We start from the raw sequence: 15,921 nt of genomic DNA on the forward strand, positions 1-15,921 counted from the left end.
ACATTTGATCCAAAATGGAACATTTGCTGTACGGCTTTTATTAACATTAACTCTTAACCTCTGACCCCTGACTCTCCAGGCAGCTGTGCCCCCTTGGCCTCAGAGTCGGACATCTACCGCAGTGTCCATGCCGTACTCAGGGAGCTGGAGAGCCAACACCCCTCCTCTGTGCTCAATAAAGGTAAACCCATCAGTAGTTTCCACTAGACTCTTTATGGGGTTTACACACTGTTGAGTTGAGCAGAGCTGAGAGGTAGTGAACCGGCTTGCTTTCCAGTGAGCATGGCTCCGTTTCAGGTCAGGCTGCTTTTGTTGCACATTTCCAGTCTGGTTTGGTCAGAGGTGTCGCTAACTGGCTAGCTTCAACTGGTAGTGCTAGCTAGATGCATAGCAAGCTTCATCAAGTAACCCCCACATTACTGACCCAAAGCTCAATAACGATTCATATGGGTACCCGTATATCACAGGAGGCTGGTGAGGGGAGGACGGCTCATAATAATGGCTGGAGGAAGTGAATGGAATGGTTTCAAGCACATGGAAACGATGTGTTTGATACCGTTCCATTTATTCAATTCCAGCCATTACTTTGAGCCTGTCCTCCCCATTTAAAGTGCCACCAGCCGCCTATGCCTTACATACAAAGCATCTAGGTTTAAAATGGACTAAAGGTTCCTGACTTGCCTCTCTGCTCCACCATCCAGAAGGAGTTGATCCTCTTTAATGTTCCGTATTAATCTGCCCAAACCACATGAGAATGACACAACCGCTGCCTGCCAATAATCGGAAAATTGCACTGAGTCAGCTATTACTTTTATCCACGGTTTGGGTTCGTTGTGCAATGGAACAAAGCATTGGCACTGAGTCACACCAGCTATTTGTGTAGCGCTATGTATATGGAAACAACAGAGAGTGCGAGTGCTGTTTAGTGCCATCTGTGGAAATGTTTGCAAGTGCTGAGTGTGTGTTTCTATTCGAAGGGATGCTAAGATGGACGCTGCACAAGAAGGTTCGGAACAATCCTGCCAACAGTCTCATTCTGGTGAGAGTCGTCGTCAAGGAGCTGGAAAGGGTATGTCATCAATGTGCTCCGTTAGGCCATTCCGGGGCCTTATATGGAGAAATATGTCTCTGGGCCCTTCATTATTAGTTTTCACTGTAGTGTCAAGAGACATGATAAGACAATCAACGATTGCTACCCAAATACATTTGAAAAGAACACTGAGATTGTCAAGGACATTATACAACAATGTGAAACATGAATGTTATGTCTAGTGGGAAATGGGCGGATTGGCCATCTGGCATTTCTGGCAAACACTAGATGGAATGGTTTATTTTTAGCCCAGTTGGTCTGTCAAACTTGTTTTTTTTTTACACAAAATTATAATTAACTTGCTAATAATTGGCCGGTGTAGAGGCCTCAAGGAAAATAATTGTCCAATGTGTTAGAAATGCCAGGGCCGATTTCTGGTCCCAGTCCGCCCCCGGTGGTAACAGATAAGCTATCTTTTACAGACAAACTTTGTATTAGTGAGTAACTGACTAACACAGAAGTTTGTGTGTTGGTCTCTTGTTGTCTGCAGGCTGAGAGGCTAGACTGTCGGACACACATCATCCCTTTGCTCCACACACTCATCTATGCTGTCATCCAGGTAGGTTCCCGGTCAGACATGATAACAGCATCTTTACAGATCTGTCTCAGGGTTGGCTGGGGAGAAGCTTTCATTTGGGGGATTGGATCATTACCCATCACTGTTTTGATGATCTACTCAGATTTGATGAAGTCTTATTTCCTGTTAATCGTCTCCTACACTTCCTGGTCAGGCTAGGTCAGGACTCTGTACTGTCGTAGACCTTTATCTCTTCTTTATCTGTTGGTGTCTTCTTAAAGAGACAGTTCTTGTTGTTACCAGAGCCATAGGCTCTTTATAGTACAATAGAATAGAATGGGATGGAAAATAATAGAATATTACAAACCATTGATGATTGCTAGCAATTTAAAACAGGATATGTTGTATATTGAAGTTTTGGGAAGTTTGTGCAAGTATTTATGGAGGGAAATGGTACTATACTGTATTTGAGGGTTGTGTGTATGTACAATACCAATTGTGTTTGGTGGTTCAGGTAAATCCGAGGACAGCTGTGACTGACTGACAGTACTAACTGTGTGTATATCTGTGTATGTTCCAGTCAGCCTATCTTCCTGACGACCTGTACAAGCGGGTGTATGACTTCTGTAAGAGGCTGCTTACCCTCCCCCAGCCCTACTGTACTGTAGGCCTCAGCTACACCAGACGCATGAAGACAGAACGCTACACACCAGGTACCGAAACCAACATACATCCTTGGTCTAACCTGTCGAACGATGTATTTTTTATTATGTATTAGATAAGACTTTATTGGTAGACTTTACTGTCTTCAAAGGTGATAATCGTTTTACTGTAATACACTTTAGAATGAAGAGGGATGTTTGTTTCATTGTATTCAATGGCTGTAGTACGAGAATGTCATGTGTTTTACTTGGATAGTAAATCTTTTTGACCCGCAGGAGTGCTCTATCAGAGGATGGTTATTGCAGAGCAGAGCCTGAAGAATGACTACCATCCCTTTCAGGAGAGGTGAGAGAACAACCTAACTTGATGTTGTATACACACGGCGACACAGAGAGAAGCACAGTACAGTGTAGAAGCCATTTTTCCTTATGGTATAGAATGACATGCTGTTTGTAGATAAAGTAGCTTGTAATAACAGCAGGTTGCATGTGAACTGCCGACCAAACAATTAGGAAACTGGTTAATCAAGGATAACCAAAGGCAATAACTCAATCTCTTCTAGGGTGTTTGTGTTCGCCGATCCGGCGGTCTTCTCCGGCCCCCACTGTGAGGCGCTGAGGGGGGACATCGAGGCCTCGGGGTCAGGGGGGTATCTGAATCCCCTTGACCACATGCGGAGCGTGGTCCAACACTCCATCCAGGCTGCTCTAGGAGGGGAGCTGTGCCACGGTCCTAAACTGGCACAGGCACTGAATGTCAGTGTAGTTGCACTGTGGTTGTGTTAACATTGAGTTTCACTATGACATTTCTTCTTCTATTTATGTCTGGTCTTTCCCGAATGCGTATGTGATGATGGGTTTCAGGGTAAAAGTTATTGGTAAAACCCTTCATTTACTTCGTTTCTTTCTTTTTGGCTTTATTTATTTATTTGTCCATCCATCCCACTTCGGAGAACAAAAGTAACTTAGTTTTTACCACATTGTTTTTGTTACATGTATATTCTAGGCACATTTTACGTGCACAACACATTTGACACAGTAGAAAAACCTTTTGGGTGTGACTTCTGTTCTAGAGTAAAGAAACTTGTTTTATGGTCTTGATATTTACTTTGATGTTTAATCTCAGTTTGACTTTGGTTTTGTCGTGTCATTTCGCAAATGTTGCCATGTTTTGTTCAAAGTTATCTAAATCAATACCACTTTGTGTTTGACACTAGTTTCTATTTCAATGTATTGCACAAACCCCTTTGTGGTTTGTGCAGTTTCAATTTGCACCAAAGCAAAGCTCAGAAAGCTAAAGGTCTCTACTGGTGCCTCATACATGCGATCTCAGTCATATTCAGCAACACACTTAACCAGAAATGATCTATAATGACTCAATAGTGTGTTGTTTAGTTGTGCTGTTCCGTGATCTAACAGAGGTTGGCACCATTCCCATTAAAACACACACTTACACACACTGGTCCTAATATAACAATATAACACTCATCTCAACAGGATGTGTCAAACTCAGACTTCCAGATGCGTTTGTCTGGACGCTGATGGCCTTTCACCTGTATTCTATTCATAGACCGTGTGTGTGTGTGTGTGTGTGTGTGTGTGTGTGTGTGTGTGTGTGTGTGTGTGTGTGTGTGTGTGTGTGTGTGTGTGTGTGTGTGTGTGCGTGTTTGTGCGTGTGTGTGTGTGTGCTTGCGTGTGTGTGTGTGCTTGCGTGTGTGTGTGTGTGTGTGTGTGTGCTTGCGTGTGTGTGTGTGTGGCAGGAAATTGGCCAGGACGTGGAGCCGTACTTCCAGGAAGTGGTGGTCAGTCTGGAGCAGAGTGTGGAGGAGGGCACCAAGGGGGAAGGGGTGGTGCTGAGGGGGAGACTGGGACAACTCTACAGAGAGATCCTCACCCATACTGACACATCAGGTACAGGATCATCATAGAGGGATCATCTTTTGACTGTTTGAAACCAAAACCAACTGATCTAAAAAGAATCCAGACATTATCTCCCATTTCTTTTAGACTAGCATTTGGTTTCTGTTTACAAGTGAAAACGGAGGGGTAACGTTAATGTAGACGACACTTCAAGCTATTACAGCTGGTACGCGTATATAAGTAGTTATACATTTTTCACATAGGGCGTATTCAGAGAAATACTGCCAACCCTGTCCTTTTTTTGTGTTAGTGTGTCTTCAAGCTGACACATACCGTATAGTGCAGCAGTCACTGACTCAGGGAACGTTATTAATAGATCGCTGTATTGGTCAGCTGATCTTTCACACTGTATTCCTCCATGTCTAAATCTGTCGAGTCAGAGCCCCCCCCACCCCGCCACCCCCCCTCCTTAGGACGGATGTACACTGTATTTCCCATTTAATACAAATGTATTCTTCTCATCATAACAACTATCCTTCAAATGGACACTACACTGTCTCTCACAGGCCAGGTGTGAGACCATATACTTAGTGTAGGGGAGGGGGACCAGGAAGTAATCGGGTGTTGTGTTGTTTTTGGTGTCATTGTGACAGTTTGGGCTCTTCCTGGTTTAGACACATTGTCCTCCGGTGGTGGGGGATGCCTGTGTGACATGCCGCTTCCCAACCCGGAGATGAGCTTCCACCTGTGGCGGGAGGATGAGGAGATCTGTGAGTGATCTGTTGTTTATACACACCATCGAGAGACCTCTGTTACATGAACTCTGTTTCTCTGTTTAAATCCTTTTTGTCTCTCAAAAAGGTAGGGGTCAAAATGATTGACACCCTAAAAATTCTTAGAAATAAAGTAGTCAAAAGTTTAGAATTTGATCCCATATTCCTAGTACGCAATGACTTCATCAACTTGTTACTCTGCATTTGCAATTCGTTTTTGGTTGTGTATCAGATTATTTTGTGCGCAATAGAAATGAATGGTAAATAATGTATTCTGTCATTTTGGAGTCACTTTTATTGTAAATAAGAATAGAATATGTTTGTGAACACTTCTACATTAATGTGGATGCTACCATGGTTATGGATAATCCTAAATGAATCGTGAATAATGAGGAGTGTTATTCTAGCACACTGTGTTCTCACCCCATGCAAACGTCCATTACTATAGCTCTTTCTTGTCTCGCTGCTTCATGTTCTCATTGACCTGTATTGACATTCATGTTATAGAGATGGAGTACATATGTCATCTAATTCCTATTTCTCTGATGTCACCTCTTCCACCAGGGCGTGAGCTGGCCAAGTGCGTGCGCTCCAGCTCCATGTCGTCGGAACACTTCTGCCTCACCCAGGACCAGGAGACAGACTTTGACCTCGCCGACCTCCCCGCCGACCTCACTTCCTCCTCCGCCATGCCCCGCCACTCCGTGATGTCCACCGACAGCGGCATCGAGAGGGACCTTCCCCCTGGGGTTGAGCCTTCAGTGGTGGAACCCTCTGGTGGTTCGGAGGAGGGGGAGGCCAGGTTAACCCGACGAGGAGGCATCAAGATGAGGCCGTCAGTCACGGACAATATGGCCCTGATGCAGGACGCTCTGGAGGAGAGCGGGAGTGTGGCCGGGGGAAGGGGAGGCGGGGGAGGGGGGACACTTCATAGGAAGGCGGGGTGCAGCGGGACCCCGTCATTCTCCAAGCAGCAGAGGCACTTCACAGCCCGGATCGTGGTGATGGGGGACGACAGGGTGCTGGGGAAGCTGGCTAAGGCCTTCTACTTTCTCAGGTGAGGGACCAGGATCATGGGTAATGTAGTCTGGGAGACTGCATGTAGTTTGTAGTGGATATTGGATATATTAGAATGGATACTGGATATAATCGATTTCTGTTAGAAATGATCATAGTATTCTTTTTGGAGACAGTTCCACCTACAACAACTTGGTTAGCCCTATACTATGCTGTTGAATTTTTTTTATTTCCTAATGTCCAAAAAATGGAATCGGAAACTAACTGTCCATTTCCGTGGTCTAGTCAGGAAGAAGGAAGTTGAATTGAAACCATGACACATTAACAGTTAATGCGTCAGAAATATACATTGGGATTATTCCCAACTAACTTGACTGGTTATTACACCCATTTTGGTGTCCTGTGTAGCATGGTTTGAGGGTTAGTTAATCATTGGTTTCACTCTGCAGGAAAAGGGAAGCGCGTCGTCTATTTCTGACCATGAAAGTCAACTTCCAGTTTTACTACATCCCTGTCTGTGAGGATCCCAGTCCCACCTGTCCTGTCAAAGTAAGACCACAAGCTAACACCTCACCTCTATCAGTTTACAACCTGTCGAGAGACATTTATATGACTCATTTCAGTGTTTCAGTTTGTGAACCCACACACACACACACACACACACACACACACACACACACACACACACACACACACACACACACACACACACACACACACACACACACACACACACACACACACACACACACACACACACACACAACAAACAAACAAACAAACAAACACACACACAAACATATCCACACACAGTATGTGAAATGATCACATTAAAAGAATGATATGCGGGTTGAAATGGCAGATTTGGTCACTGATAAGTGCCTGCATTGGAACGTTGGTGGCTGTACAGTAATATGCTGTAAATGACATCAGAGCTCTGGCTCTGCACTTATCAGCGCTGTATGGGTTTTGACTGAAATCCGTTCTGAACTTGAGCAATGCACGAGACAAGAAGTTGCCCACATCCCTCCGACTAATTGGACAGTTTTTGGAATGTTTTGTTGTCTGAGTGAGGGAAATGCTGTATTTTGAAAGATGATATGTCCAAATGTGCATTTCACATTTCCATATCATAAAACTCCTGCAATATACAGTCAACATTTATGATCACTATGCTTGATGTACAGTTACAAGATGACATCAATCGATCAATCACGTTTATTTATAAAGCTCTTTTTAGATCAGCAGATGTCAGGGAATGCTATACAGAATCCTAAAACCCCAAACAGCAAGCAATGCAAATGTAGAAGCATGGCGTCATATCCTGGGTTGTTCTGAACAGAATCTCACTTGGCAAAAACTGGTTGAATCAATGTTGTTTCCATGTCATTTTAACAACAAGAAATCTATTTGATGATGTTGAATCAACGTGGAAACTGATTGAATTTGAAAAAAGTCATCAACGTATGGAAATGTGTTTTTTTCACCCAACTTTTAACCTAAATCCAATGACAGTGATATTTTTGGTTGATTTCACGATGACAACTCAGCCAAATGTAAATCAAAACTAGACGTTGAAATGATGTCTGTGCCCAGTGGGATGTTTGTGTATTATGAAGAAAATCCGCAGCGGAACACGCACCTGAATGCACCTGAATGCACCTGAATGCAGCTGAATGCACCTGAATAGTCCTTTCTATGCGCACCAAAATTACGATATGTTCTCTGAATTGCCCTGTGAAAGCCTAACACAGTAAGATCGTATTTTATAACTTAGCTTGTCATTTTGGCAATAGAACAAACTTTCAAATGATGCCCACCTGACCCAGATTGTGATTTATAATGGTCCGTTTTTGGATTACATAAACAACAACAGTCATTGTGTGATGGCGGGGATGCAGGGTTGTGTTCCAAACGAAACAACTACAAGTGTGCTTGTTCTAGTTCCTCAACGGCACAGCTAGGAAAGCTAAAAAAAAAGCACCTTATCGTTGAAGACTTCTTTGAGTTATAAAAGTGCATTGAAATGACTTAGGAACTGTGCACACTTTGGAAAGCGGTGGGGCCACTTGGAGACAATTGTTTTTGTCTTATGTTGCACCTACCCTACATTTTCCAGGAATATTCTTATACTGTTACTGAATGTATTCAGAGTATTTTAAGATTTTGTTATCAACAAATGCGGCGAAAAGTACAGTAAATATAAAATGCACATAAAATCAACAGTGTGATTTTTGGATTCAGTCGTCAGTTGAACTGTGTCCTCGACTTTGGTCTAATAATTTTCCTATAATCTCCAAACTGTTCCCTTTCAATTGCTACCGTAGTTATGCATATGTTTTTCATATTTCTTCTGTAAGAAACATTTACATTTAGCCCTATCCATATAGGCCAATTCCCACTAGTGTAAAGGGTTAATGTCGTTCTCTGGTTTTACACTGAACTTGGCTGTGGTTGAGTAACCCTAACAGTTTAGTACAGTAGTGTATCTTTAATAAACCATGTTGTACTTCTCTATCAGGAAGGCCTCTCCCCATCCCGGGAAAACCCCTGTGCCCTGGGTTCCTACCTGGGAATGGTGGATCCATGGTACGACTGCAACATCAACAGTCTGGGTTCCATGATCCCCAAGCTGGCCAAAATGGTACAGTAACCTGCTGTTTCTACGTTATGTTGAAATGACAGCATCAAATAGTATTTTCTGTTCTCTTTTAATACTTTTGATTGAGCCTGCCTGGAATGCTAGATTGACAGGGTTTGCACTTTTGGGACTATTCCATCGGTTTCATTAGCCTGGCAAGCTCAATCAAGTGTAGCTTTCAGGATTTTAAGAGGAAACACAATGCTAGTCTAATCTACAGTAGGTCTGATTTACAGTAGATAAAGTTATGTGGTTTATGTTCTGCAACCTGTCTGTACCATATAAAAAAGTCAACAAATTACCGTTTGCATGTTTCTAGGTGTTTTGAATGATTAGCAAACAAAAGGAAATTGCACAGTACTTTACAGTAGTTGCTTGTTTACAGGAAGCAACAAAAAAACATCTGTGGGCTCTTATCGAAACTAGGAACCTATGAGTACTGTATGCAAATAGTTTTGCTGTTATGGGTCATCTTTGCATTTAGCTGGATAGAGGGAAGAGAAACTGTTTGACACAGTATAGGGAAAGACAGGGAAGTATCGGGGGGTAAAAGATTGTGAAACGTTGCAGTGACACAGGGTCAGGTTTTCATTGTTTAATGCTGTAGTTTCCAATAAATAAGGACCTGTAATGAATTACAATGTGAGGGAAATAGAACAAAAATAAGTTGATGCTGCAGAGTAAAAAAGCCTTTGTGCACCACACAATCTTCCCGACGTAATCAATGCACTCATGTAGTGGAAGAATGAAAAAGCCTTTGTGCACCAACACAAACTTCCCGACGTAATCAATGCACTCGTGTAGTGGAAGAATGAAAAAGCCTTTGTGCACCAACACAAACTTCCCGACGTAATCAATGCACTCGTGTAGTGGAAGAATGAAAAAGCCTTTGTGCACCAACACAAACTTCCCGACGTAATCAATGCACTCATGTAGTGGAAGAATGAAAAAGCCTTTTTTACAATGCGTGGGTGGGTTTTTTATTCTTGCCATGCATAAGCAAGCCATAAAACAATCGAGGCTTTTAAAAATGTTCCACTACATGATACTGCCTTGATTACTTCTGGAAGTTTGTTTGCACAAAGGCTTTTCTATAGTATTTCATCCCATGATCAAAGAGCACCTTGTGGATGAACTATAAACCAAAGAAGTGCTCCTCTCCTGTGTCTCTACATGAATGAAATAGAGTTCCTTCCAAAACATGAACATTCAGTGTATTAAAAGGCTAGTTTTATGTGTACCCCTATCTGTCTTGGTCAACCCCAGGCTCCATACTAACATGTTCCCATCTCTCTCCAGCAGTCCAACAGCAGCAAGCAGGCAGAGCCTAGCCCCTTCCTGTCTGATGTCATTTCCTACTACGTGCGGACCGGACTGCAGCCTGTTTACTTCACCATCTATTCTGTCAAGGTGAGGACACATAGGATGCATCTGAAATGGTACCCTAGTCAGAGCCCTGTTTGCCCTGGTCAAAAGCAGTGCACAATATAGGGAATAGGGGGCCATTTGGGACACAGCCGTAGCCATATGCTTCTAGTTCTAGGTCTAGTTATCGCATATACACTATCGAATCTCTCTACCACTGTCTGTTGTCTATTGTGTGATATAATGACAGTAAGTCTGCAGCGATGGACTGAGCATAGTTTATCTTTGGCCCTCTAGCATGTTCATGATTATCAGTCCTCACTCATAGACCAAAAACACCAAATGCCAGAGTGCACATGATCTGAATGGTAATATGTCATAGTAATAATAATAATATATGCCATTTAGCAGATGCTTTTATCCAACGCAACTTACAGTCATGAATGCATACATTTTTACGTACGGTTGGCCCCAGCGGGAACCGAACCCCCTTGGTGTTGCAAGCGCCTTGCTCTACCAACTGACCCGCGATTGTCATCCTCTTGCTTATGTTCCAGATCTGCTTCTCCAACCTGACCAAGGACCCAGTGGAGGATGTGTTTCTCTCCCACTTAGAGCTGGACTTCCCCGAGTTCAAACAGTCCCCAACTACTTTGAAAGGTAACATTTAGCCTGTGTACGCCGATCGACGTTCTCTGCATCTGATGTTTTTTTTAACTGATTTGAAGTGTGTGTGTGTGTACGTGTGTGCATGCATTGGCGTGTGCACGTGTATATGTCACTCGTCTGGTCTGATCACGTCTGTCCTCCCACTCTCAGCCACAACCCTCAAGCAGAAGAAGAACACAGGAGACGTATGTGGTGCTGTCGTCTCTGTCAACTACAAAAAGGTCAGCGAAAGTTCAACCGGGTTTTTAACATTACCTCATCAATATGCATCAATGTAAAAGTGCTGCATCTGGCTATAAAGCTAATGGTATGCTCTATTTTCATAGTGTTTGGGATTGATACTGTTGACGCAACGTTTGTCTTTCTCTGTTTAGAATTTTGAACTGCATCATGAGAGTGGCCTGACCTGAAGAGAGATCATATAACCTGTATTTGACGAGTAGCTGTTAGTTTCTCTCTATAACCTCTGACCTGTGACTCTGTCCTCCTCTCCAGGTGTCGTTGAGTGGTAGAGACGTAGATAAGGGTATGTCAGTGAGGACCTCAGGTGTTCAGATTAGTGCCATTCCCTCCAATGAAACTGAAGGTATACAACACTACATATCACACACAATGATATTTACTATATTCACGTAATGAATTGCTAGATTCATCTATATTGTGATCAGTAGTCGCCGAGTTGTCACCCTATGGGTCTATTCCACGTTGGTTCAACATCATTTCATGGAAATGACGCGGAAACAACGTTGATTCAACCAGTGGGTGCCCAGTGGGCAAAGTCACAATGTAAAACAGTATTGCATGTTCATGCTGTTGCATATTGATACAATTGTGAGAATGTAAAAATAAGTTCTGAAATGTCTACTACTTTTCCCATATTATTCTGTATATCTGTTGAAGCCTGGCCTATGTTGTCATTTTTGTTGTTGTCCTCAGATCTGAACTGTCTTACAGTAGCTTTCAACGAAACCAAACCCAAAAACACCATGGTGAGTTTACACCGTTTTAACACACAGATGTCTATTAGTGAAGGTTGATATAAAATTCAGAAACATAACAGATTTACTTCATCCTCTTGGTATTCTTGGGTCTCCATCTTGTTCTTAACGTCACAAAGGCCTGGTTCGCTTGACTAAGCCTGGTGGCCACATCGCTTTATGATCTCATAAACCTAAAACCAAACCTAACACACAGACTTAATTCCACAAGGAGGCCAAGATCCGAACCTGTAACATCAAGATCAGAACCCTGGAGATGAAAACCTTCACTGTGACCCTGGACAAAGACTCTAGGAGGACCTTCAAAGACGTACAGAGGTGAGAGCTGTTGGTGTAGCTGTTGCTGTTGCCTACGGTAGGGCTACCATGGAAACTTGAAATAGATGAAAACAGGTCAGACAGTGGTTTGGTGGATAGACACATGATCTTGTTACCAGAAGGTTTCTGGTTGCAATTTCTTCTGAAGCATGTTGGTCTAACCTCATTTGTTTAGCCCTAGTCATACTGTATGTGGTTAAGTTACATATGCACATGTTATATATATAGTATGTATTATATACATTGTGTCATGTTACAGTATAAATTATATATATTGTGTCATGTTACAGTATAAATTATATATATTGTGCCATGTTACAGTATGTATTATATATATTGTGTCATGTTACAGGATAAATTATATATATTGTGTCATGTTACAGTATAAATTATATATATTGTGTGATGTTACAGTATACACAGTTGAAGTCGGAAGTTTACATACACTTAGGTTGGAGACATTAAAACTCGTTTTTCAACCACTCCACAAATTTCTTGTTAACAAACTATAGTTTTGGCAAGTCGGTTAGGACATCTACTTTGTGCATGACACAAGCAATTTTTCCAACAATAGTTTACAGACAGAATTGTATCACAATTCCAGTGGGTCAGAAGTTTACATACACTAAGTTGACTGTGCCTTTAAACAGCTTGGAAAATTCCAGAAAATTATGTCATGGCTTTAGAAGCTTCTGATAGGCTAACTGACATAATTTGAGTCAATTGGAGGTTTACCTGTGGATGTATTTCAAGGCCTACCTTCAAACTCAGTGCCTCTTTGCTTGACATCATGGGAAAATCAAAAGACCAAAAAACCTCCACAAGTCTGGTTCATCCTTGGGAGCAATTTCCAAATGCCTGAAGGTGCCACTTTCATCTGTACAAACAATAGTACGCAAGTATAAACACCATGGGACCACGTAGCCGTCATACCGCTCAGGAAGGAGACGCATTCTGTCTCCTAGAGATGAACGTACTTTGGTGCGAAAAGTGCAAATCAATCACAGGACCTTGTGAAGATGCTGGAGGAAACAGGTACAAAAGTATCTATATCCACAGTAAAACGAGTCCTATATCGACATAACCTGAAAGGCCGCTCAGCAAGGAAGAAGCCACTGCTCCAAAACCGCCATAAAAAAGCCAGACTACGGTTTGCAACTGCACATGGGGACAAAGATCATACTTTTTGGAGAAATGTCCTCTGGTCTGATGAAACAAAAAGGGAACTGTTTGGCCATAATGACCATCGTTATGTTTGGAGGAAAAAGGGGGAGGCTTGCAAGCCGAAGAACACCATCCCAACTGTAAAGCATGGGGGTGGCAGCATCATGTTGTGGGGTTGATTTGCTGCAGGAGGGACTGGTGCACTTCACAAAATAGATTTCATCATGAGGAAAGAAAATTATGTGGATATATTGAAGCAACATCTCAAGACATCAGTCAAGAAGTTAAAGCTTGGTCGCAAGTGGGTCTTCCAAATGGACAATGACCCCAAGCATACTTACAAAGTTGTGGCAAAATGGCTTAAGGACAACAAAGTCAAGGTATTTGGCCAAAATTCACCCAACTTATTGTGGGAAGCTTGTGGAAGACTACCCAAAACGTTTGACCCAAGATAAACCATTTAAAGGCAATGCTACCAAATACTAATTGAGTGTATGTAAACTTCTGACCCACTGGGAATGTGATGAAAGAAATAAAAGCTGAAATAAATCATTCTCTCTCTCATTCTCTCTAAATCATTCTCTCTCTTATTCTGACATTCCACATACTTAAAACAAAGTGGTGATCCTAACTGACCTAAGACAGAGAATTTTTACTAGGATTAAATGTTAGGAATTGTGAAAAACTGAGTTTAAATGTATTTGGCTGAGGTGTATGTAAACTTCCTACTTCAACTGTATGTAAATAACTAAATGCACATATATGCTTTTAAAAAGTGTAATATTATAATCTTTTAATGTTCAATGTCACTAAAGCCCCCCAAAAATGGCAAACATACTTATCTAACTCTCATAATTTGACATGTCCTCTATCAATTAATTTCATTCCAGCATAGAGATCGCTCCCTGTCTTGATCCTGGATACTGTGTCCAGAAGACCATGCGGTCCAAGTTCAGTTTGGGGGAAGAGGAGAGGGACGCTGGCCTCAGCAAGTACATGAACAAAGGACTTCCTCTACCAATCAATACCTTCGCTGGTATCATCAACTGACTGATCCCACAACCATCTGGATGGACTCCACTGTACAGAGACTGAAACGTTGAGACCATCTACATTGTATGAGGATCAGGGACGCGCTTAGTACTCACAACAGCGCCTCAGTGTACCTTGAAGGGATGTGGAAAGAGAATCTGGGTGGCAGCTAAGGGTAACTGGTGTAACCTTGACAAGAAAACCAGCTGAGTTTGACAAGTGTTAGATTTGTCAACAAAGAAATTAATTTGCCATGGGTATTGGATCTCGTTCCAGTTTCTGCTTGTGACAGTTTTATCATATACTGCTCCCATAGGCATATCTCTGACTGGCAGCATAGTCAAAGAACAATATTGTCTCTAAAATTGACAATTTTATGAGAGTGTATGAGGCATGAGAGTGAAGCTGAGTTGGTATTAGCTCCAAGATAAGCTTTAGCTCAGAGGACTAACATAAACTTGACAACCTGGGTTCAAAATCTGGTCCGTCAGAAGAGTAGCCCACCCTCCCAATCATCTAATCTAAGGGAAGACTCATCCATCCCTTGACGTCTGGGTTGGGGCAAATTCCATTTCAATTCAGCAAAGTTATGGAGTAAACTGAAATTACCATAGGGATTGACTGAATTTAAATGGAATTAACCCCAACCCTGCTTGCCATGTAAACACACTACCTGCTGCTCTTTGAGTTCTGACACTGAATAACCCTGGTAGGGTCATTTTCATTACTAAGCATGGCAGAAGAACAACTTAAAGATAGTTTGATGTCTTGGTGAGCTAACAACAGAAGCTCTTGAAGCAGTCACTTGTTGGATTAACCAGTTCTTTAAAAAACAGGTTCCATTTAAAGGGGCATATAGCCTATTACAGGCCACGTCTGCTCTCTGAGCTCACCTAAGTTCTTGTAAGTTAGCAATAAAGGTTTGAATGCACTGTGCACAAGCCTTCAGTAAAAACATGACACAAAAGAACAGGCACCTATTTTAAGATCCCTAAAGAACATGTTGCATGACAGGAAACCGACTGGGGGGGTTTCAATTTCTGGTAGCTTTCTGCATATGACTTTGTTCTGTATGCTAGACTAACAAGTGGTGCAATATCTAGTGTGGTTGACTATTACCATGCTAGGAGGTCTATGCTAAAATGAAAGTTCAACTCTGAGCCCTTTGCTTGTTTCAAATGAATTTATCACGCCTAACTTGAAGGTGATGGAACACAGTCACCGCTGTCGGACATTGGCTGGTTTACAATAAATCATGAGGTGATGGGGACTAGTTATCATATATGCACCCATAAAAAGTATGTAGATGACAGAAAGACAGGCATACAGACAGAGAGAGAGAGAGAGAGACAGAGAAAGACTGACTGACTGAATGACTGAGTGGCCACATCTATAAAAGCCACTGTCATAATACCATTGAAAAAAACAAGGGTCTAAAGAGTATTCTGATCGCCAGCTAGTATTTTTGTAATGCATCATCAATCATCAATAGACCTTTTTGCACACTTGTCTATTTTTTAAATGTTATGTATGTAAGACTAATCATTGGAGTATGGTGTCATTGCAATTACTTGTTTAATAGTAGTGTAAATACATGTATTTTTATATAATTACTGTATATTTGATATAAAAAGAGAGAATTTGAATCTGACTTTTTCTGAAATGAAAAATGAATGAGCTGATTATTCTATTCTTAAAGGGATAGTTCACCAAAATTACAAAATTACCTATTGGTTTCCTTACCCTGTAAGCAATAGGTCTATGGACAAGGTATGACAGACATACATGGACAAGGTATGACAGAAATACATGCTT

The 15,921-nt window shown here is 41.9% G+C and overlaps 1 protein-coding gene across 5 annotated transcripts in view; it reads left to right on the forward strand.

The window, feature by feature from the left end:
• LOC106587067 (phosphoinositide 3-kinase regulatory subunit 6) overlaps nt 1–15,752 on the forward strand; it is a 28,883-nt gene extending 13,131 nt beyond the window's left edge. For 2 of the 5 annotated variants that reach the window (XM_082965549.1, XM_082965551.1), the window contains exons 3-20: nt 80–181; nt 978–1,069; nt 1,581–1,649; nt 2,188–2,320; nt 2,546–2,615; nt 2,833–3,025; nt 4,030–4,180; nt 4,783–4,899; nt 5,467–5,959; nt 6,369–6,468; nt 8,441–8,563; nt 9,860–9,970; nt 10,483–10,585; nt 10,745–10,815; nt 11,090–11,180; nt 11,531–11,583; nt 11,804–11,910; nt 13,965–15,752. In XM_082965549.1, the coding sequence (XP_082821675.1) occupies nt 80–181; nt 978–1,069; nt 1,581–1,649; nt 2,188–2,320; nt 2,546–2,615; nt 2,833–3,025; nt 4,030–4,180; nt 4,783–4,899; nt 5,467–5,959; nt 6,369–6,468; nt 8,441–8,563; nt 9,860–9,970; nt 10,483–10,585; nt 10,745–10,815; nt 11,090–11,180; nt 11,531–11,583; nt 11,804–11,910; nt 13,965–14,124 (2,339 nt within the window). In that variant the 3' untranslated portion in view covers nt 14,125–15,752. The remainder of the gene's footprint in view (nt 1–79; nt 182–977; nt 1,070–1,580; nt 1,650–2,187; nt 2,321–2,545; nt 2,616–2,832; nt 3,026–4,029; nt 4,181–4,782; nt 4,900–5,466; nt 5,960–6,368; nt 6,469–8,440; nt 8,564–9,859; nt 9,971–10,482; nt 10,586–10,744; nt 10,816–11,089; nt 11,181–11,530; nt 11,584–11,803; nt 11,911–13,964) is intronic. The other 3 variants (XM_082965557.1, XM_082965553.1, XM_082965558.1) reach the window with 3 other exon arrangements.
• The last annotated feature ends 169 nt before the right edge of the window (nt 15,753–15,921 follow it).

Source organism: Salmo salar, chromosome 02, assembly GCF_965601325.2.
Source record: "Salmo salar chromosome 02, fSalSal1, whole genome shotgun sequence".
NCBI classification, from domain to species: domain Eukaryota; kingdom Metazoa; phylum Chordata; class Actinopteri; order Salmoniformes; family Salmonidae; genus Salmo; species Salmo salar.